The following is a 24639-nucleotide window of genomic DNA, read 5'->3' as shown; positions in this document are numbered from 1 at the left end:
ACCATATCGTCTTCCTTGTGTGGGTGAACGCCTACCCCTGACAGCTGAGACACTGCTTTGTACAGGTGCGAAGGAGAATAATCTCTCTTCAAGTTGGTGAACCTTTTCAGAAAGTTTCTCCCAAGTGTTCTCCTTTGGTCGGTGGGCACTGGTTGGTTCAGGTGGGGAGGACAATAGATTCTCTTCAAGTTGGTGAACCTTTTCAGAAAGTTTCTCCACAGCTGAGACGCAGGCCTGTAAGGAAGAGGAGAGACTTTCTTCGTACTGCCGGAGTTGTTTAGCCGCTTCACCCACTGTGGGTTCCTCATCCTCTTTCCAGGCCATTATTGCCAATGAGCTGGCATATGATGATGGTGCACTCCGTACAAACTTCCGCCACATGGGTCGTGTACACTTGACTTCATCTGGATCTGTGGATGTTTGATTGAGGTCTGGATCCTCATAAATCACTTCCCGTACGGCTAATTCCCTCAGGTACTGGATTCCCTTCTCCATAGTGGTCCACTTGCCTGGTAGACATAAAATATCTTCCTTGAAGGGATACCTTTCCCTCACAGCTGAGAGGAGACGCCTCCAGAGGCTGGTGGGTCGTGCTCCATCTGCAATTGCTTTGTCAATGCCGGCGTCTCGAGCAAGGGATCCCAGCCGCTTGGCTTCCCTGCCGTCTAATTCCACACAATTGGCTCCAGAGTCCCAGCACCGGAGCAGCCAGGTGACAAGCTGCTCACCTATACAGCGACCAAAATCTTTTCGCACATCTCGTAGCTCACGCTCGTTTAGGCTTCGGGTAGTTACTGTTGCTCTTTCGGCATCCTCATCTTCCTCCTCCTGAATCCTTGACGGCCCAGCGTCGTCATCATCTTCGTCATCTCTATACTTAGTTTTGGCAGAAGCCTTACCTGGATTGGCAGAAGACTCTCTGCGTTCTAAACGACTTGAATTTCTGTACCATATTTTCACCTTCTCTACAGGGGCAGCTTGCACTGCTACTGCTCGTTTCTCTGACTTTGTTACGGGGTCTGCCACAGGGGTTGGAATGCCCTCTGCAGGGTCAACTTGCACTGCTACAGCTCGTTTCTCTGACACGGCCACAGGAGCTGGAGCGGCTACAGGAGCTGGAGCAGTTGCAGGAACCGGAGCTGTAGCGGCTACAGGAGCTGGAGCTGGAGCTGGAGCAGTTGCAGGAGCTGGGACTGGAGCAGCAGTAGGAGCTGGAGCTGGAGCGGCTTCAGGAGCTGGAGCTGGAGCGGCTTCAGAAGCTGGGACTGGAGCAGTTGCAGGAACTGGGACTGGAGTAGCGGCCGGAGCTGGAACTGGAGCGACTGCAGGAACTGGGACTGGAGCAGCTGCAGGAGCTGGAGCTGGAGCGGCTTCAGGAGCTGGAGCTGGAGCAGTTGCAGGAACTGGGACTGGAGTAGCGGCCGGAGCTGGAACTGGAGCGACTGCAGGAACTGGGACTGGAGCGGCTGCAGGAGCTGGGACTGGAGCGGCTGCAGGAGCTGGAGCTGGAGCGGCTGCAGGAGCTGGGACTGGAGCGGCTGCAGGAGCTGGGACTGGAGCGGCTGCAGAATCCACCGTAGGGGTCACAGTGGCCGTTGGATCTGTCACAGGGTTTGGAGTGGCCGCAGGGTCTGTCACTAAGTTGACAGCAGTATCAATGGCAGCTCGATAGGCATGAGCCAGGCCCCAGCACGTTACAATGATTTGTGTTACTTTGGAACTGCCAGAATCATTACACCTTTTTTTCAAGCATTCTGCCAGTTTTTGAGGATTTTGCCATTGTTCAGGGGTGAATTTCCAACACACTGGGGGTGCCAACTGCTCTAGATGCCTGCCCATATCCACCCATACTCCCTGCCACCCACAACTATACTGCCTCCGGGCAGATCTCCGGATGAGCTTCATAAGTAGTTGTTTAACTTTAAGCAGAATCTGAAGTGCATTCATGAGGCAGAACAACAAGACTATGGTATTCTGAGTATTCCAGAAATATTCAATATCTTGGAGAGCTATTGTAACAAGCTCAGGGGATAAGAGGGTGGTGAAGGAGGAAGGCAGAGTGACCCAGGAGGATACAGGGGTGGTGAAGGAGAAAGGGAGAGTAAGCAAGTAAGGAAAAATATCCTCCCCTTTCCCCTCCACAGATTGACTCTCTAATGGAGAAAAACAATAGGTATAATTGCTAATAGTTCCCAAGATGCTGTTTCCAAAGTACAGAGTCCACGATGTTACTGAGTATAAATACCAAGTTAGAGTCATGACCAGATATCTTATCGTCTCATAAGCCATTGCTATAACACTTAGTACCATAATGGTCTGAAACCAGGGCCCGGAGAGGAGAAACAACACTACAGAGAGCAAATACGGAAAATAATGTACTATAATACTCAATTTGGAAAACAGGCGCAGCAGAGTTGTGATTAAAGCAATCAGCATCATGACAAGTGACTATTAAGCAGGTCTAATCCTTACACCAATTTTAGTTTAACACACTCTGATCAGATCTGCCGTTATCTCAACCTTTCGGGCCCCACGTTGGGCGCCAAAAAGACTGTCGTGGTTTAACCCGACCGGCAGCTAAACACCACGCAGCCGTTCGCTCACCCTCCCCCCTCCCTCTCTGGGACGGGGGAGAGAAATGGAAAGTGAAGCCCGTGAGTTGAGATAAAGACAGTTTAATAAGACAGGAAAAAAAAAAAAAAATAACAAAAATAATAATAACAATAATAATAATGATGATACAATGGGGATAATACGAAAGTAATAATAGTATGTACAAACAAGTGATGCACAATGCAATTGCTCACCACCCGCTGACCGATGCCCAGCCTAACCCCGAGCAGTCCGGCCCCCTCCCCCCGGCTAGCCACCCCTATATATTGTTTAGCATGACGTCAGATGGTATGGAATACCCCTTTGGCTAGTTTGGGTCACCTGTCCTGGGTCTGTCCCCTCCCAGCTCTTACTGCACCCCCCAGCCTGCCCGTTGGCAGGACAGAGCAAAGGCTGAGATGTCCTTGGCTTAGTATAAGCACTGCTCTGCAACAATTAAAGCATCGGGGTGTTATCAGCACTCTTCTCATTCTAAGCCAAAACACAGCATTCCACCAGCTACTAGGAAGAAAATTAATTCTGTGCTAACTGAAACCAGGACACTTGTCCAAGATACTGCAGTGTACGAAAGAATGACATTATTCTGGAATATGTTTCCCAGGTCAAAATAGATGTAACGTCAAATTGGTTTTAGGGCCAAGAGAATTTAACCAGGACGCTGTTTAAGACTTTGCAGATAAGGAACTGGAACAATAAATACTTCTTTCAACATGTAGAAGCCTTTTTGATTTCTCAAACTGTGCATTCAGTGTCCCTTTATTATAGGAATTGCCCATTGATTGTTTCCCCTCTGAAACTCCTTCTGTGCAATACTTTTTGCTGATAAAACTTGTGTGTATACTCTGGGGGTAACACTGGTGAATATATTCGGTGAGAAAGAGACAACTCAAATGAAATAAGTCCAGGCTAACAGAGCTCCCTGCCAGACTGTCTCATTAGAGCACCCAGTCTGAAGCCACTATCTTACTGGTGCTGTACAGTCCAATTTAATTGGACTAAGAGACTGATACAGCACACTGCTCTTTCGACAAGCAGAGTAAACTCATTCTGTCCATCACGACACTTGTGTTTTTTTGTGTGTTTTTTTTTTTTTTTTTTTTTCCTTATGGCTTTGCACACACCATTTGGGAAGAAAATTCAAAGCACGTAACATTTCTGTTTTCAAAATGTCAAATATTCTGCATGAAAGCTGCACTCCCCCTCTCCTCAAAATGTATCTGTTGGTCTTTTTTTCAGAGTTGCTGGCCATCAGTGTCTCGGTAACTGGCGTCCCCCTTCTTTGTGGGTAAAGTTCCAGATCACACAGTTCTAATTTAAACAGGCTGTGGATCTTCTCAGATTGGACAAATTACAGCTGAGAAAAATTTGCCATTCTGGTTCAAACAAGGAGTTCGGGGCAACCTGCTTTTCATGGTTACTGCTTCTCATTTGTCATTTTGAGAAGTTTAATACTAATAGGCAAATCTCTAACACTTTATTGAGCTTCCACTGCTCACCGAGAGGCAATGCTGTTTTGAGAGCTATTTCAGATCCTCAAAAGTAATCTCAAAACCCCCCCACCATAATGCATGAAAAATGTTAATGCTGAGTTATACCTGTTGCCTTCCAGTTTAATGATGGACTTTTACAAGGACCCTAAGGCTCTTTTAATGAGTGTTGTTTAAGCCTTGGTGCTGATTGGGCGCATTGCAGAGATTTGTTGTGTACAACAAATGCACAAGAAGAATGAATTAAATGCAGACACAACTCTGAGCAACTTTTCTCTAGTGGAACCAAATCTAATTACTCCAATAATAGCAAAATACCTTGGCCTTCAGAAGGCAGAACTGATTTTATGTATATATCTATACATATATATACTTATATAATTCATCTCATCTACATAATTAAGCTATGAATCTGTAAAAGTTCAAGGTGAGGAATTAAGTGGATGCTCATATTATTTTCCTTTATCTATCCTTCTTAATGCTCTTCTTCTACCTTTTTTTTCCCTTTTCTTCTTCCCAACTATGAAAATAGATTCTTTAAAATTATTCTTTCTAATATGACTCAAATATATTCAGATTGAATCATATTCTAGGTACTAGCAAAATCTGGTTGATTGGGAAATGAGGCTGATACATTTCAGAAGTTTGTGAGTCAATTTAATATTCAGTTAAGCGGGGTTTTTATGCCAGCAGAGTTGGAATAAACAGGGGCACTGCCAGTTTGTTCCACACATTCCTTCTGCACACTTGGCCCAGATTCCTGAAAGCTGTAAGACTCTAACTTTGGTTAGAGTTAATCACCTCTGAAGTTGCAATGCACTGTGATTCTCTGAAACCGAAAACTGGGGTCTCAGAACAGATAAAAATTCTTTTCACTCCATGAACTACACCAGTGTGCTACAAACAGCAGCTCGTTCATTATTCTTTGCTACCACCTTTGTTTATACTGTAAGGTACCCAAAATTGCTTAGGCATGGAAATAAAAGAGCTTGTATTTAAAAAGAAGAAAAAGAATGTGGAGGCAAAATGATAACAGTGGATCATGGCTGGGTGTCTGTGCTTTCAAACAAGTAGGCTTATTAAAGCAAAGGAGAGACCAAGTGAGAAAAAAGCATGAGAATGAAAGGAGAAGGCATGAGAAAAAAGAACAGGTTGAAGGGGTGCTTTTCAGGAATGTTTAGCCCGCATGATGTCAGGTTCAGCATTTTTAGAGATAGAAATAACAAGTGGGTTCACATGAAATAATGGGAGAAAACTAATTTGGTTTTGTTTAGTATCAAGATCTACCGATCAGATTAGGACTGATCACAAAAATAACGTTTAAAACTCTCAAGTCAGGAGTACCAGAGCTAACATCAAGTATGTTGCACCAGAGCCCAGAAGGAGCTGCCTTCTATAGCACAGTCTCATTCATATTTTCAGGAATATTACTTCAGATGTTGAAATCATTTACTACATGTTGTGCTACACATATTAGCTAACTGTGTATGAAAGAGCAGCTTTAAAAGATAAATTCTGTGTTTTCTTGCTAGCCTTAAATGTCAACTCTTTTTTAATGGCAGAGTGCTAGCTCTAGACTGTCTCTAATTGTCAATTTTGGAAGTCTAATTCTATGACAGATTAACATCACAATGTAACATCCTGTTTTAAAAATATTTAGATCTTTACACTTCTGGATGTCAAGCTGTTTATTCAGGTCTGCCTGGTTTCAGTAACTAACCAACACATTGAGGAGAAAATAAGTAGCAAGTAAAAATCATGAAGAAAATGAGAAGTAATATAAAAATCATGGCAACTCACACTTGGGCTCTCTTTGCCCCTGCTGTCTTTACTGGAAGGTCCACTCAGCTGCTCAATTAAACTGTAATGTGCTAATTGTTCAGGTCCATCCTCTCCAAAATGGCCATAGAGACTGTGCTGGTATAAATCCAAGATTGACATCGGGTTCCCCAGATTTGACTTTTTCTGCTTCTGTTTTTCCTGCTCAGCTGTAAGAGTTATTAAAAATAATGTTATTATGGCTTATTTACTCGATGAAATACAGTCTAAATATACTGTTAATGTAATTTTACAATTTCAAAATGCATTTCAAGTATTTTAAAGTATCTAGAATTCAGTAGTAATAAAAACATTAGAATACTAGCTGCTCTCCAATCAATACATATACATGGGACTGTTCATATTTAACATTCAAGGTGAAAGAGATGGTATGAGAAAGCCAAAATTAATTTCCTTTCTTTTCTAAATGTGGACAAGATGGTTAATTTGGGAGGATTGTTCCATTTATTTATTTCCTGTAAGTTTTCATTCTCCTCTCTTAATAGCTTTACAGGGCAGATATGCTAAGCTGCTTTAGCATGTCTTTCAGTTTGAAGTTTGACTATTTCTGATAATTCTTTCATTGTAATTACATTTTAGCTAATGAAAACAACAGTATAAAAATACATTAGCAAGGTTAAAAAACAGGCTCTGATCATTTGTTATAGATCCTACTGTAATACAAGAATACGAGGAGTAGAACCTCAGTTTCCAAAGTCCAAAGCTCAAAACTCATACTAAAGATCAAAAACAAAGAAATTTTCTGCAGCTTCAATAAAAAGCACAAGGGATAGAGGCTTGGATGATCATTAGCTTCTTTCCTCACACTTCTCGTTACACAAACTTCAACTCTATCTTATAACCTATAGCATTAGAAGAGCCTCTGCCTCCAGAGTCTAAAGCAGAATCTCATCAGAATAAAACCTCTATGAAACTGGAATCAAAACATTCTCATGGTTGAAACAGAAGAAGCTGGAATATTTGGACGATTCCCTGCTATTCTACTGACTTTCTCTGTAACACTGGGTAAAGTACTGGGAGTCTCATCCAAAGTCCACCAAATCAATGAAGGTCTTACCACTAACTCTTAATAGCCTTTGCGTTAGGCAGTCTCTCAACCTTTCAATTTCCTGCTCATATATGGAAAATGAAAATCATTCTAACATTATAATACTGCAACAAGGAAAGTTCATTAATATTTTGAGGACTCATCTAATAAATATAATTATCTCTGCATATTAAAATATACCCAGTGACTTGGTTTGCTGCAGCCCCTGCTCCAGTCTCATGTGGATGTTTTGAGGCTGTATCACTTGTGTGCATAAAGAAGCCAAGATCTTTGAACACACAATGGAATAAAGTATTGTTAATAATCTGATGTGGGAATTGCATTTATAGAGCACAGAGCAGAAATCCTGTTCAGAAAGAATGACCATGGCAGAAATAATTTTGCAATAATGCTTTGTAATTTTATTTTCTATTTGTCTCAGTCACAGCTATGAATTTTAGTTCTGTTACTAGCCCCAAAGTTAGGCATATACACAAAATTAATGGTTTGCTGTGTAAAACGGTGATTTTAAGTCATGCTTATGTATCACTAAACTTGGAATCTGCTGTCATTTAATGCAACTGCTTACACATGCTAAAATCCTTTTTTCTCAAACTGTGATCAATCATGAAAGAATTCCTTACATACCCTTTTGGAAAAGAAAAAAAAAAAAAAGCAAGAGAGAATGTGATTTGTAAAAAGCAATTCAGTAACAAGAAGTGTTTATTGGCTGAGTTAAATTACTTCCAATGTTTCATACAGATTAAATATGGAACGTTACAGGAATAATGTAAATAAATGGTCCTAGCTTCCTACTTTGCTCTTTCTGTGGTGGAATCACACAAAATGGATTATCTCTGAAAATGCCAAATGTTTAAGTCCAACTCCCAGCAGACACTAAAGAGCACAGTATGCCTGTCTACAGTATCTAACGGTCCACGGCATTTTTAATGCATTCATCACTGCAGTATCTACTGTAGGTGCTAATCTCTGCTAGGTCAGGCTCACTGCTGTGCTGAGAGCCGGTACAAATCCTCCGTATCGCTGAAGTGCTGCTTAAGCTCTCAGGGCTTCAGTGGTGGCTGAGACCTTGCACTGGCCTTTGCACTCGCCAGAATTCATCACCAGCAGGGAAGCCATCAGCTGCATAGGATATCAGCCACCGTCTCCTCCCGCTCCCAGGGGACACCCATCTGCACTGAAAGGTGGCTGGCAGCGTGGCAAGCTGGTGGTCATGACAAGACAGCAATTTCCCGGGTTATTAAACACACAGAAAACTATTATCTCAAGAACTTTGCTTAAGGTGCTTTCATCTACTGGAATTCAGTAAATTCCAAATTGCTATCAGTTGCTGCAGAAAGGTTTGATACTTGAAAATGGCAATATGTACATGGGGGACACTGAGGGAGACCTCACTACGGCATCACAACCAACATCATTTTGATGTAGAGGTTGGAAAACTATGGCCTTGTTCATTGGGTTATTACAACCAGCTAATATATTTTTTTTTAAAAGGGAGGGGAAACTATCTTTATAGTTACCTTTTAAATTCTGTAATAATGTAACAGAAGACTTTTTACCTACACTGAAGCAATTTATGCATAAAAACCTACGAGTTAAGCCCTTGCCAGCAAAAACAGTGGAAGAAGGAAAAAAAAGATACACGAATAAAAAGCAAAAAGCAATAAAAAGTTAATGGAAAATTAGAATGAAGTAAGATCTGGGGTTAGAAAGTGAAAATTAGAGACTTCAATGAAGGACATTATCTGTTGCTGAGTCAGTGTGGAGATGAGAGATACACATTTCTTATGTACAAATTTTCAATTACCTTGTTTGTTGCTCTTTGTTAACTCTACTAATGTCTCCTCTGCGGTTCGAAAATAATTTGTTTCATACTCTGGCTCCGGCTCAGCGTCACTGCTGCTGGCAGAATAAGTGCACACTCTCAGAGCTGTGTCCTGTACAAATAAGGGTATTGCAATCACTCAGATGATGCATACATACCAAAATAATGCAGAAGATGGAATGAGGAGTGGAACAGTTTATATTCTTCATGCAATGGAAATGGATAATTCAGTTGGTAAAATGTCTGCTTTACCAGTTTAACTAGCCACTTACCCTTCAGGTAAGTAATCAGCTACCACCTACTGTCCTAACTTCAACTGCCTCTCCGTGGCTCACTGTGTTTTTCAAAGAGCAATATTAATTTCCCCATCTTCCCAGCCATGGTGCAGCTTTTAACTGATGCAGAAGGCCATTCACTGGAGAGGAAGCACATAGCTGTGAAGTGGGTACCGGACCTGAGGATACCTGCACGGAGCCAGATCTGCCCAGCACTACTCTACTGCTAAAATGGGGAGGGTGCAAGCCAGCTGCAGTCCCAGAACCATTTAGATACAGTCACACTGCTACACGCACACTAAGCTCCTGACTCTGAGGCAGACTAATTGCCCATGAATCATGCTAACATGGTTTTGGGGCTGGTCTGTCGTAACTGAGGCAGGGTGAATATGACAGTAATGTGGTTGTGACTTGGAAGCCAACATGTTGCACCACAGAGGGTTCACTGCCCATTTGCCAATAATACACAAGACAAGCCATTGTTTTCTCTCTATTTCTGTCCTAAATATCCAGAGCACGAGCTATATAAAAATGGGAGATACTCCAGTCAGTAAATAAATGCATGAAGCAGACATGCAAAAACGTTAAGCAACAAAAGGTTTTCAGCCTCTTACAATGCAAGTCTTATTAGCTAATGGTCTGACAGCTTCCTTGCCTTAATACCCACTTTCTGGAGAGGGTTGTTCTCTTTACTTGCTAACCTCCTGACCCTGTGCTTCTCACAGGACTTGGCAGCCTGGAATTCCTAAATATGAATAACAACCATCAGCAGTAGCTTTTACACAGGTATGTGTATTTGCCTGTTCTTCCTGCAGTTTTCTTGAAAGCGTCGAAGGACGAACAGATCACTGCAGGAATTACCCCAAACCCCACAGAAACATGTAAGAAGACTATTTTCTCTTTCACAATACTTTCCCAGCACAGCTGCTCAAACACTCATACTACACAGCCAAAGAGAAAAGGAAACCTAGACCTGGGAAATAAAACCAAAACACAACAGATATGATTCTCCAAAGGAAAGCAAAAAAGCAAGATCAAGTTCCTGGAAGAGAAAAACAGAGTGAAAAGGTCTCTTAATTCCTTGCCTATAAAATGGCTGTGCATTTTAATTAATCATGGTTTGCAAACCGTGAGGACAAAGTACCTTTTGGTGCTGTATTATTATTAATAATAACTAATGAAGGTCGAGAAAATAAATGTAGCTATTAGATTGTTATTCTTTCCACTGCATTAATAACATTCACCATTTCTGACTCTTTATACCACAATACCGATCTCACTTAAGAGATGACACTTCTTAATTTATACCTTTGTTTTAGCAGTTTTCTTGGTGGTCCAGCCTGGAAGAACTTTTCTATTTTCCACAGTTTCTTCAGTAAGCTGTAATGAGGCAGAGGTCACAGAACTTGGTTCTTGTTCACTTTGCTTTGCGAGGTTAATTATTCCTGAATTAAGAGAGACATTATTTAAACTGTAGGTCTCATCAGCATCTTCTTGAGAGTTTCAATTATAATTTGGTAAAAAATGGGAACTAATCGTGATACTTTTATTGTGTCAAATAGTATCTAACTATTCAAAGGAACTACTTACCTTCTTACCGGAATAATTCTAACAACTATAGTGGCAGAATTTGATCCAAAGCCTTTTCCAGTTAACAAGAGAAGAGGAAGGCATGGACTTAAATCCCTCTTTTAGTTTTATAATGTATGTTCTTTCAAATAAGAAAAAACATTCAATAACTACTTCCAGGCATTGTAGGATCTGCTTTGCTATTTTATGTTCTCAGAGCAAGAACAGCGTGTTAACATAAATATAATTAGAAGTACCTTTCTAGCAGAAATTCTCAATCAGCTAGCCTTTTTATTTGCTATATTTGCACTATGCAAAATCAGAACATCAAAGAAGATCTATGGTGCACATGGAATAAAGTGATAATTGTAATTTGGAAGAAAAAGTGAGGGAGAGGAGAAGATTCAATTGAAAATATTCTAGTAAAGAATGAGTTGACCTCACTGTCTGGTGTATACTACTTTTTTTTAACATCTCTTCATGACAATTTAATTAAGATACAAACCTTGCAAGGTTGGTGCAGTGAATATTAGCATTAAGATCAGAACAATCTTACTGCTACTGACTTCTTATGAAGCAATTCAGTGCTTGCAGTTTCTATTCAATTTGTTATAATGACAGTGTTTAATCATGGAGTCTACTCTATAGCACAATGCTGAACTGAGGTCACACATGTGGCTATTCAAGCATGTAGCATATAATCTATAACTAAGATTTCTCTTCTGAATCCTTCTTAGCTGTACCATTAATTAACAGTACATTTATTTAAAAAATACTAAGTATTAAAATATCTTTTATTTAGCTTTGATTTGAAATGAGCAGGGGAGACCACAATTAAGCATACAATGTGTGTTTGCAGTCTTTTATACCATTACAATACTGCATAGGGAATATTGCTAAATCAACCAGTTCTAAGATGTTTAATTAGAATTCTTCTGTTATGCATCTTATGAACATATTAAAGAGCCTTCTTTCCTCCTAGGCTCAATATACATCAACTCATTAGCAGAACACATATTTGATGGTCTTAAGCTAAGCTTAAACTTTATACTTAACCTTACATCCTAATTATATGGAATCTTTCTTGGAGCAATACAGATTTATGGAAGTTAAGCACTCACAAGTTGTTATATGGGCAAAAAATACTTATGTTGACAGTGTTAACAGCCATAACACCAGTGACATTGCATTCCACCAAGATTAAAAAAAAACACTCTTCCCCATTAAGCCAATTAATTTTGCTGAGCTTTGTTCCATAGCTATCATACATGAAAAATTGTTTTATAAAGCTAAATGCTATAAGTAATGATTTCTAACTTTATTGGCATATATATTCGTTGCTCAAAAACCTTAAAAAATGTATACAAATTGTTAGTGTGCATTTATAAGGAATTGCACAAAGTTCAATAGAACTGTTTACTAATATGAAGTTATTTGTTCATGTTTTGCTGAATTGCTATTCCATTTATTCCTTTGTCAGCTTTTGTTTTATACTTTATAGTAAACATCTACTCGGCTGACAAGTTAAAGTGAAGTACTTTATGTTCATATATATAAATATTTGTGTAATGTAGTAAAATAACAGGAGTCCTCTTTGAGGTCAAGGCCATATATTCACTGGGATAGAATTTATGCACTGAGGCCAAATGAATATTTAGACTAACTCTGGTTTCAAAAGCAAGTCTTTATGAATGTGTCTTTTGTATGTCACAGTATAGCTATGCATTGTACTTTGCTACAAAGTCTGATCCTGAATACTGCTGAACATCTGCATTCTTATTCAATTCAAATTCCAAAGCTGGCATGTTTTTTTTCTTCAAGTACTGTTTCTTGAGAAAAGGATTTAAGTACTTAACACATTTTTCTTCCTCAGTTACAGATAAGCATTATGTGTAGCAAAATTTCCATATGGCTCAGGTCACAAACTTGTTAACCTTATGCATTCACACAAAGAATATTTTCTGCTCTGTATTTAACATTTCTGTTATCAGTCGTCATTATTGTAGGACTTCTGCTAATCAAAACAGACATCGGGACAGAAATAATGTGATTTTCAGTGTAATTGACATTTTACCTGAGGAAGCTGGTTTTGGAAGGCGACTTTGAAAAGGTCGTATACCTTTGGCAGTCATGGCCGGATCAGATGCTGAGTGACTAATTATGCTTTCCACAGACTCCTGACTCTTAGCTGTTGAAGGCACTTCTCGCTCAAGAGTTTTGGCTCTTACTGAAGGAGCTGAAAGAAGAACTTGCTCAGACGGTGCAAGGGCTTCTGTTTCCAAGGTCGATTCTTGCTTAGAAATGTGTCGCCCTGCAGATCGGTTCCCTGAGTCGGGGAGGGGGAAGGTTCCGATCCCGCTGTCCAGTGTCCTCATCTGGCAGCAAGACTCTAAGACACAGGAAAATTGTGTGACAGGGTGGAGCTAAAGGAGTCGCTGGTTCTTAAAGACAGTGAAAGGGTCTACGGGAAAAAAGGGCATCTTCAAGGGAACATTTCAAGGGAAAAAAACATTTTGCATTTTGTGAGTATGCTGGTACCTGTCATTTGCATGCTTTTGACACAACACATCTATTTAAATGAGTGCAATGAAATACCATTTTCAGGTGCAATGAATCTAACATATGCCAAGACACTGAAACTGGCCTGCTTCAGACTTATGGTGTGATAATGGATAGGAAAGGCATTGTCCTATAAAGTGATTACGGATGGAATTTTTGAATGACTTAGTTTCAAGACCCACAGGTCTGGAGACTACCAATGTGAGGGATTAAGTTAGGTAACACCCCTTGCTAAACAGAACTATGCTTGACTTCTCCTTATTTATTTCTGTTTACTTCATTGTTTTTGTTATAAGAAGAAGTGTGTTCATCAAAATGTGCCATTTATTCTTACCAAAAATTAATGTATATATTTCCTAGAGATACTGGTCTCTCAGAGCTTCCTCAAAAACTTGAATAGCAACAGTTATGTCTTTGTTCACCTTGCCACACTCTGGCTCAGCACATCTCACTTTGGGTAAGTGTACATCTTACAACACAATGCCAGGCTGGGGTACCTTGAAGACTTGGATTGGAAGCAGGATGGTCACACACAGCTCTTCAGCTAATTCACACTACTGGAAACGTACTCTGCTAAACAAAGAATAGCAGAAGATGCAAGTGCAGATACACGCCCACTGCTGTTCTAGCAACACCATCCTGCCCCAACATTTTCTGCTAATTCCCAGTGACTTGCCTTTTGTTTGTATACTGAACAAACAATATTGAAGAGACCATGATGGCAAAGTCCTTTTGAGCTGTATAAACATCAAGAAGGGAACTTCAGCACTAATGGTTGGAAAATGAGCATAATGTAGGTTAAACATCTGGAAACATCCCTTGACAGCAAGATCTTCAGTCTGTGGCAGACACTCCCAAAGGAAGTAGAACAATTTCCTTTGCTTGAACAATTTAAGGCTACACTGGATAAAAGACATACTACAGTGAACAACTGTACTCTAGCAGGAGATGCAAAATATGACCCAATACATCTTTTCTTCTCTACTTCCTGTGTTCCTGAGTATTGATTTTTTTTTTTTTTATGATATCCCCATTTGTTATGTAAGTCTGTTGTAGTTAGCAGTCTTCTGTCAAATCATTTCTTGTGATTTTTTTTCCTGTGTAGTGTTTCTAATACTTTGAGAAATTTGGAAATATTTCTCTTCTACAGTTTTTCCTGTTTCTTTTCAAAAAAAAGAACATTACCATGGTCGTTTTCCATTACTATCTCAATCTCAATGGACCTTGTTTGATAGCATGTAAGGAATTATTTACAAATAAATGTTTATTTATGTTTCTTGATTCTTGTCAAAAAAGGAGCAATTTATACTTTCATGGTGCTCGTTATCTTATCCTAGTAATTCTTAGTCTCTCGAACGCGATTTTCCTGATAACATTTTTAAGAGGAAGTGAAGCATCTTCTCCCCTCATTAAAAACGGAGGATTTAGAATAACAGAAAGATTGGAAGTCATATTGAGCACTCTTACCTTACAGGGCCTAGTTGAGCTGCATCAACAAACCCAACAACTATGCGCTGTTTTAAAAGGGTAACAAGTGACTCTGATTTCTCTCACACAATTACTACACCACAATCAGTTCTTCCCACTGATAAAATGAGATAAGGTGTGGAAGCTGTGGCCAGCTGGCAACTCCATTTTCCATCACATTTTTGAGCTAATGTGCCATAATGATTTTTGAAGCTGCTGAAGGTTGTCCAGGAAATGTGACAAAGAAGAGAATTATATTTGGATCTCCTAAGACATGTGGAGGTTTCCCAACTACTGAACCCTTGTACAGTCTTAGTCCTTCCCCTAAGATATTTTTGTTGCTTCTTTTTGAATAGTCAAACACCTAGCTGGAAGTGGGTGAGCTGTTCCTCTTAGGATATAACAGAGTACAGAAAAGTAAGTTAAAATATTAGGTGTCTGTCCTTGCCATTTACACTCTAGATAAATAAACTTAAAAAATGCATTTGCTCATGGACAGGCAGCACTTTAGCTAATGACTGTCAGTGAGTCATCAAGTAAAGAAAAATATAGGGTAAGAAAGGATCTCCAGAAGTTTCTTCTTGACCAGAAGAAAGGCATTCATGCAACACTAGTTTATTGGAGATGCAGAGCTCTTCAGTGGAGACATGGAGTAAATTAGAAGCACCACATAAAAGAATATCCTGAAGGCAAAAATCAGAAGAGATATCCCTTTGCTGTATGTATGGCTAATGCCAGACCCGATTCCACAACTCAGTTTCACAGGGACTTTGAATGATTTTGTAGCACTGTTTCCTTCCCAAACATTCTCTAAGAAGCTAAAAAGGTAGTCCAGTCCTTCCTGCTTACTGCAAGAAAGCCGAATAGACTCAAAATCTGAACAGCAAAGCTATGTCCTTTGCTCAGGGCAAACTGGAAGATGAACTCTGTTTTATCTTCTAAGGTCAGGTTTCTTAAATTTACATAATCTATGTCCTGCCCGCGGTTACCTTTTGTAAGTCTATGAATGGACCAAGAAAACACACAGAGTATAAAATCAAGAGAAATGAATCATACTTCCAAGAACACACAGTCTGCCATTTTTAAAATAATTGAGAGAGTGATAGAAGAACACACCAAAAGCATAACACTTAATTAAAAGGAAAAATAGTTTAAATCAATTCTGCCTTCACTTTATCCACAAGAAAGGAAATACACTATGTGGAAAACAGATTTTTAAAACATCTCACTAATTTTTAATTCTCAACTACAAAGTGCTCTGGCTTTCAAACTGCTCAAAGCTCAGCAGCTCCCACTGTGACACTTAAAAGACAGATTTTTGAAAACTCCTGACTGGACTATGCTGAGTAATCCTGAAAAACCTAGTCCTAAATCCACAGAGTACGCCACAAAATTCTGTACTAATGTCAACTGTGCACTAACAGAAGTAACTAATCACTCGTTTTATATTCAACAAACAAAGAAGTATCTGTGAGAACAATTTGCATTACTGAATGAATGAACATACAACATTATCTTGTGTTGTTTTTAAACTTTTATGAGGCAACCGCAAATTCAAAAAGAATATGTTACACATCTCAGTGACAGCTTTCAAACCAATCAGTTCATGGCCCATCTGATTTCATCAGTCGTGCTGACACTTCAAATGGCTGTTATCAGTGAGAGCTGCACAAGACTACATAATGAAAATTTGTAAAAGCAAAATCTCTGATGCTGCAACAGTACTACTTGATAGATAAAAAGTGTTTCTGCAGAACATTAAAGTCTGAAAAAAAAGTTGTATTTCAGCTTAATTGATTTTGCTTGTGAATCTTTTCTGGCAAACAAGGCAAATTCTTTGCCTGATTTTGTTTTGTTTTGTCTCTTTCCCTGTCAAGGAAGAAAGAAGCTCACACAATAGCACTAGCTTTTATAGTAGGCACAGATAGACTTACCATCTGCCATTTACCGAACAGTCAGACTAGAATCAAGACTGAAATATTGAAATAGCCCTTCCCTCCCCATCATGGGGATTTGATTCGAGGCAGAAAACAAAGTGCCTGGAAGTCCTACAGTAGAGGAACATACAACTGAAAATGGAAATAAGGAAAGTATTTATTGGAAATCAAGAAATTCCTTACTGCATGGGAATCTCTGACAACAGGCTGTTGTAAGACAGATGTGGACAATCTGAGGAAGACCTTCAATGTTGAGAAGCTTCTTCCCACTAAGTGTTTAGAGAAAACATCAGCCAAGACATTAACACCGAGCAGGAAGTTTTCTGAAAGTTTGCTGAACACCCTACTCCTGAATAAATTTGAGTTTTAATATTTTCATAGGCAAGACAATCATTCAATCATTCAGTCCATGTTCTGCATCAGCAGGACACCATGGGAGTTTGCGCAGTTGGACAGGCTTTGGCACACTGTAACATTACTGGTGTTCCACCAGAGTTTTCTGGTATCAATAGACCACCAAGACATCTTCAATATGGAGACAGCACCCAAATTAAATGGAATAAAAAATATCTTTGAAAACTGTGCACTACTCTGAGGGTATAGGCAAGAGAAGAATAGAAATGGGACATACACTTAGGCTGGTAGGTATCAGGAATTCTGAAAATTACATTTTTCTTCGACAGGGAAAAATTACAATAGCAACTCCCTCTGTAGGTTTCTTATGTCTTCCTCCAAAATGCAAAAATTAGAAGTTTGAAATAAACATAGCCTGCTGACAGGAACTGACAACCCAGAATGTATTAGTCACATTCTCCTGAGCATGTATCATTTAAAAATACATCTTAAATACCAGCAACAGATCATTAAACCTAATTATTTTCAAACTTTGTTATTGTTTCTAAAGACACTATCTCTAGCTCAGGACCTACCCTCATTACAAATCATTGTGCTGGCTTGGAGAAAATACCCAGGGAAGCCAACTGCTGGCCTCATTTTTGTGTTCCTCCTGAAGCCTCTGTATTGGTCACTCTAAGGTCAGTGAACAAGAGGAGCTCTCAGTCTCTTACAAAGCACCTTTCTGTGTTCCTCTTTTTACACAACACATGTGAAAGGAAAATCAATTTTGAGAAAAAAATACAAGAAAACATAGAACAGCTACTATGAAGGGAATTGCTTCCAGCACAACACAAGGGACGTGGGTCCAGCCTCCCTCAGGCTAAGCTCTATACTGATACTTAAAAATAGGATATAATTCAAAATACACAATGGACCCAAGCCTCTCTCACATTAGGTATATAGAAGTCTTTCTAGTGTTGAACTTCGGTAAACTTATATTGAGTCCCAGCACATATCCAAGAGATTTCATGAAGTTCATACAAAAGAAGACACAAAAAGTGGTAACACAGCTGTAACACAGCTTTTAAAAACCGCTTATACACACCTCTTCAAGATGCTTTTACTAAGGGGGATGTAATGCCATGTATAATTGTATACAAACCCTTAATTGAATGACTGGAGAGTATTTCAAAATATTTACTCTAATAAAGATTCACATCCTAATAAAGTCCTATCTTAAAAGGGGTTTAAGAAATTCTTAGTCTATTCACAAATCACATCAGTCTTCCTTTCCATAGGGGCCATTATAATTTCCAGAAGCTCATGTATTTACCCACTGTTATTCTGAGCACTTAGTTAAAAGAATATGAGTTTTCTTATGCTGCTTAAATCACATGTAAAAATCTTTACAGAAACCACAAGATCCAAAGTTTTATTCATAGAACTAAAGTAATAAGCCCTCGATCAGCAATTGTATTAAGCAGGTATATTGTCTTATGGTACACATAATCTCATTCAAAATGATCGGGCAATTGACCCACTTTGAATTAAACATAATAATAGGAGACATTTTTGAATGTGGGCACATAGGGAAGGATTTACAGGTCTCAAGAGGATGTAATTGTAGGTCCTATTGTGCTGTAAGTCAAGTTTTGCCTCTCCACCAACTTGGGCTCTGACTGACACAGCCGCCTCTCAGCGCTGCTTGAGGGGTCAGGATTTCCAGAAGCAGTTCAGTAACTTCAGCCATCCCCTGTCACTTGGAGCCACGAGGATACTAATAAAACATATCGACGGATTCCAAGATGCAATTACCGCAAACAGACATAATCTCTACTTTAAACAGTTTCTATTTGAAGGTAGCAAAGCTACAGAAGCGTGTTTGTCACTTAACTGTGATGGCCGATCTATCTTAACATCAAAAACGCATCGAACAGCAACAAACAGGACAATTGTATTTTAGGTCCAAAAAAAATAAAAGAAAGAAAAAAAAAAAAAAAGAAAAAAAGATCACAGGGTGTTCTGCTTAAACCAGCCTTTCTAGATAATGCTCATAGCAGAGGGACACATTTTCTACCAAAGAAGCATCCCACCTCAGGAAAAGTGTGGAGTTCTCCTCTGTGCTCACCACTACAGCTGGTTTGATATCTTCCTCACATAAATTTTCAAGTTCTGGCCTCCCAAACTGCATATGATTGACACAAATCTCAGCTGAAACTTTTGAATAACAACCAGAATTTTCCACAGAAAGCAGACATTTTCAAGAAAAAAAAAATCAGTCATAAATAGCTCTGTATCAAGAACAGTTTCACTGGGAAATTTCCAGCAAGCTGTTTTCAGAAGTACAGACTCTCTTAAGCCTTGAAAGAAGGTTTTGAGAGATATCTAACACCGAGTGGGCTTTCTGCAAGGAGTACCTACACCACTAAAAATGAAAGGGCATTAATCCCATCAGTACACAAATTCTAACGAATTATCTTTCTCTGCATTAGAAAGATCAAGACTTCTATTAAGCTGGCATGGGGAACCAGAGAATAAGTAATTTTTTTTTCCTGACACACAGTGGTAGTATCATTTTTCTAGTATTATCAAACACGCCAAATTATTAATTAATACTTTTTCTTTTTTTTTCATATAAAATCTCAAATGTAAATAGGTCTCTGCAAAATTGCTTTATCAGTTAATAAACATCTTTAAGCTACATGTGGCATTGGCAGGAAGAACTTAAACTACAGATGGCAAAACAGATCTCTTTATTTGCACATCCTTCTCTTCATCTGCAATGCTAAAGCAACCACAAAAAAAATGAACGTATTTCTGCCAAATCAATGTCAATTTTAAGCAAATTATTCCTTCTGGGTTTACGCCATCATTTCATCCAACAAAGATGAATGCATTATTGTTTTCTATCTGGATCTGAATGTAACCATTATGCAAAACTACAAAAACTGAAGGCTATCCTAAGTAAAACTATATAAACCACAAGTTTTCACAGCCCTGATACTCCCCTAGGCACTGCACTGGTGAAACGTAATTATTTCTAATGTATACTGAGAAAGGGTAAATGGGAAAAGGACTGTGCAGTGGATTTTCAAATAATGAATCTGTAAGTAGACTTGAACTAAATTCATGGCTGTTTGAATGTAGGATTAGAGTTTATGCCTATTTATAATGGCAATGATAACAATAATAATAAACACTAAATACAGACTTTACCAACTTTACCAATTTAGTATTTCTTCTACTGCTTCTTCCTAAAGTTCTTTGCAAAAATCACTAACCTCAATATGTCATTTGTCCAGCAGTTTGACAGTTGTCTTCACAGTTTTCCATGCCCATAATTGCATCTTTGAAATGTATTTCCTATGTTGAAACATGCAATTGCTGCCTCATTTCAATTCAAGTCCCGCTTTAAAATACAATTCAAAATAAGTCAAAAGATTAGTTTTAATTATTAGTGAGTACTGATAATCCTGTTCACCAGTTTAACAGTTACATATGGATTTATTTTTATTTTTTTTGCAATAAGCACTTTCAATCTCCCTCCAGGCATTTAGGTCCCTTCCTTGCATACTTGGAAAGACTGGTGGTAAGCTAATTTGAGCAGGGTTGTTACACAGAACAAAACTTTAAATAAGTTGTAACAAGAACTAAGATAATGCTTGAAATTTTGTGTTCCACTTCTCTGGGTGTCTGCTAAATACATAGGTGTACCTTGCAGCTTCCACATGGTCCCACAACAGACGACTGCCGGCATAATCTCTCTGTATTACGTTTGAATACTTTCTTTCTAAAAATCTATTCACTGTTCTCAGGAGCCAGGATATTAGAAAGAGATATGGTTTTAGCCCTTTAGAAGCGATTTTGGAATCTTTAGAATAGAAAGACTGAGACCTCCAATTCATGTGAAGAGCAACTTTAAGCTCCATGTAAAAGGTAATTAACTGCAGTCCAATGCAGCCTGGCTGCCAATGAGGCTAGCCTACGAATAATTTGGGGAACCATCCTTCTTCTTTATGGCTGTACGTCCTTTTAGTTTTACCTCTGCAGCTGCCAATCAGCCTCAGAGACCTGCAACTATCTTTAAGACATCCTGATAGACAAGTGATAGTTGAAAAGAAAAGGAAGTCTCACACCTGATGCAAGGGGTGAATCCCAGATAAAAAACAGATCTGCAGAAATGCAGAGATTTGGCTTTTCCAGGAACTTTCATGAAGAAAGAGTAGCTTTCTGTTTCCCTTAGAACCCTGAAATGCAAAGGTCAGAAGCCAGTAATTGCATGCTGTCATAAGGAACAACTCAATATGGCAATACTCATTCAAGGCAAGGACGGATGCTTCCTTTCATTTCCTGCTGTCTAATAGAAGAGACCCATCCCCACACTCTGAAATTGTACCTAATAAATTAGCAAAACCTAAGAGGCAACCTAAAAGGGCTGCCTCAGCCATGCCTTTTCCATGTAACCACAGGCCTCTCTCCTTCTCTCACTATGCTTCAGTTCTTCATATTAAAACACCGAGCTAATTGCACGTCCCCATTACATAGTGATGGTGTAAGGGTAAAGAACCTCAGAGCTTCGCAGGCAGCGTATAACCACCCTGCAGTCACTTCAATCTGTAATGCTTGTGTGGAAATACCCAAACTCAGTTTAATGCAGCTATTTTGGAGGCTGTTCAGGAACTGTGCTGCAAAAGACTTCCAAGAAGCATTATGATCATTATTTTTGCTCTTACTATTAGAGGTAGCTGGGTTGACTTTAGTTGGGAACATCTCCATTAGACCACATTTACAGAAGAGCTGAGGGCGCACGTAGCATCCCATACATGGGCTGCACACAGTGCCCAAGGGAACATTTGCTGCTGGTATTACTTAGCTGGTCCCTCGAGGGCTTGAGTTCACTGACTGGTGCATTACAAGCCCTTAAGGACAAAGACATGGAATCACTGATTTACTTGCACTTAAACATCTCTTAGAAATTGGAGTTTGGTTTCACTCATGTTGAGAGAACATCTTTGATGTTCTGTTCCCAACGCACAGGACTAGTGATGGTGCGTAACCATAAATGCTCTCCCTGGTAACACTGACCAATTACTAAATGCACAGGAAGCTCTGGGTTTTGTAAATACACAGGAGAACACGCTATATTTATTTTAGTAACATCGTTGCTTTTTGTTTATTAATAGAAAACAAGACTGTAATTAAAGCCACATAAATATTAAATGAGGCTTTAAATAATTTATTTTTAGTTCTGCCCTGCAGATGGCTTTACTTAAGGGTACTAGTAATAAACAGTTAAATATATACATGCACACCTGAAACAGCCTGATTTTATTTCTTAATTAATGAAGTGAAAACTCATTAACAGAGTGAGCACAGAGAGCTCTGACTGACTTTTAGGTGAACTATAATCTTTTAATTTCAGTACTCAGGTTCAGCTCCTCCAAACCAGCTGAATCACTGTGAAAGTATCTGCAAGGAAGTAGGGGTTGGTGAGAAACCATCATGATTTAAAGCCAGAAGAATGAACAGTGATTTTTTTCAGGAAGTCTGTTTTTTTTGGAAAAAAAAAGAAAAAAGTATGTGATGTTAAATGCGTTTCAAAAACATCATTAGAATGAGCAGTTTAAAACAACATACTAGATCTCTTTGCATGTTAAAGACAGTAAGTAGGGAAATAATTCACTATATTTTTTGCTTTTTCTTTTTCTCACAGTGCATTATCCAAATACTGAGAAATTTTCAAGATCATCTAGAATTAAAAAAACAATGCACTAATTGTACAATTATTATTTCTCTATATTTATTTTTGAAGAGCCTGCTTTTCTATGAGATGCCATAATTACTAATTGCATAATTAAATGTCAACAGTTCAGTCTCTGACTCAAGGTACAAATCAAAGCTCCTCAAACTCCATTAAAAATGGCAAAGACAGCATCAAATTAGGAATTGGTATCTCATCCTCATACTGAAGATTTAGAAAAGCATATGCTGATAGAGCTTAAATATAATTGATAATTCAGGTGAAAATGTGTTTCCCATGAAAATTCTCCTAAATGTCATTTTAGAAAAGGAACACGGAGCTCATATGAACACGGTTGAAACAAATGTTTGGAGTAGCTGAACACATACTCACTCAAAATGCTTTTCAGTTTGCTCAGTTGTATTTCAGGTGTATGAATTAGAGTTAATAGGAAATGCATGACTGAAGATCCATACAAATGCCTACAGATGGTCCTAGCCAGGAGCAAAAAACATGCAAAACAGAAAAGTTTCAAACAGAAGGACTTAAACTAACATAGAGAATACCAGCATATCCTAGTCTGTATTAAGTATGATAATCAGGTACAGTCCTGATATGAGTGATAAAAACAAATATAGATTGGGTCAGACTGTAAGCCAGTGAAAATCAACACAGCAGCATTAACTTCAGAGCTGAAGAACCAGACTATCGTGTTTAATTGACATTTTAAGCCTGAATGAGATCAGCAGATTCTCAGTATCTTGAATAATAATTAGACTGCATCCTATATATAATGTACGAAGAGCCACACTTCTACTCATTCTAGTGATAAAATATAGTATTTCTGGGTGAATAACCATAATGACAAAAGAATGAAATTAACAGAAAATCATTGTGGCTAATAAGGAAGCGTTGATCCAAAATATGAATACTCTGCATCGAAGAAGACAAGCTAGACAGTAGGCTGCAGCAGCGCTGCAGAAGAACTGGCAATTAGACAAGTGCTCTGTGTACTATCTGTTAAAGTACAAAGAAATGATTTGTCTCTGCCAGACTGTGAAGAAGGTAAGCTGACATAAATTAGAAGACACTAATGGATGTTAGTTTCGTATTATTTACATTGGCAAGGTTCTCCATCATCTTCAGCCTACATAAGTAACAATTACAAAAATACACAGAAAGTTTCACTCTATTATAATAGACTCCTTCAGAACGTCATTTCAAAATTAATCCCTGCAGAAATACCCAAATGCCAAAGAAGAGTGAAGAACACAGTACAGCACACAGTCCCATTTCTAGTGGCCCAAACCAACATAATGCTCTTCCTCTTGCAGCTCTTTTCCATTCTGCAAAGTCACCTATTCATGTCCTATCTCACCCCAAAACTAATAAATCCCCACTGAAAAGATGTGGAGCAACTCAGAAGAAGAAGGTATTTAATCAGCTTTATGCACCAGTGCATGGGCTGTTTCTGATGAGTAAGCCCTGGGGCAGTAAATGAGGCACTGCAGAAGGCTGCTCCACGCTGACTTGGAAGGCCATTCAACAACATGACCACACTGATTGTCAGTAACAAGAATACTGCAGCATAAAAACACAGGACTGCTAAATGTTATGTAAAACCTCCCAAAGCAATGACGCATTGGCCATGGACAAATTTAGAACAATATCCTTGAAGACATTCAAACCTGAACTGGTAAGTCCCTGAGCAAGAAGCGTCTGGACCTCTGGGGGTCCCTTCTGCCCTATATGCTCCTAGGGGCATGTTGCTACACACAAGAAAGTCAGTTCTTGCAATGCCTAGTGGTTACTAAACAAGGTTTCTCTTTAACAATGTCTTCTTTCAGCTACTTGAGCTCAGAAGAGTAAGTAAACCACAGATAGGGGTCATTTCAGCAGCACTGAAGGAACAAAGAAGGAAGATTTTGAAGTACAAAAAGGGGT

At 39.0% G+C, this 24639-nt stretch overlaps 1 protein-coding gene across 1 annotated transcript in view; it reads right to left on the bottom strand.

Annotated features, from left to right (window-relative positions):
* The window catches only part of NCKAP5 (NCK associated protein 5), a gene marked incomplete at both ends in the record, with an annotated part of 351457 nt that overhangs the window by 25695 nt on the left and 301123 nt on the right, over window positions 1-24639 (bottom strand). Inside the window, 4 exons of the mRNA XM_084289510.1 lie at window positions 5901-6088; window positions 8795-8924; window positions 10396-10532; window positions 12731-13045. Coding sequence (XP_084145636.1) covers window positions 5901-6088; window positions 8795-8924; window positions 10396-10532; window positions 12731-13045 — 770 coding nt within the window. The remainder of the gene's footprint in view (window positions 1-5900; window positions 6089-8794; window positions 8925-10395; window positions 10533-12730; window positions 13046-24639) is intronic.

This window comes from Netta rufina (genome assembly GCF_964035555.1).
Source record: "Netta rufina genome assembly, chromosome: 6".
Lineage (NCBI taxonomy): Eukaryota > Metazoa > Chordata > Aves > Anseriformes > Anatidae > Netta > Netta rufina.
This window is presented reverse-complemented; position numbering and strand designations above follow the sequence as displayed.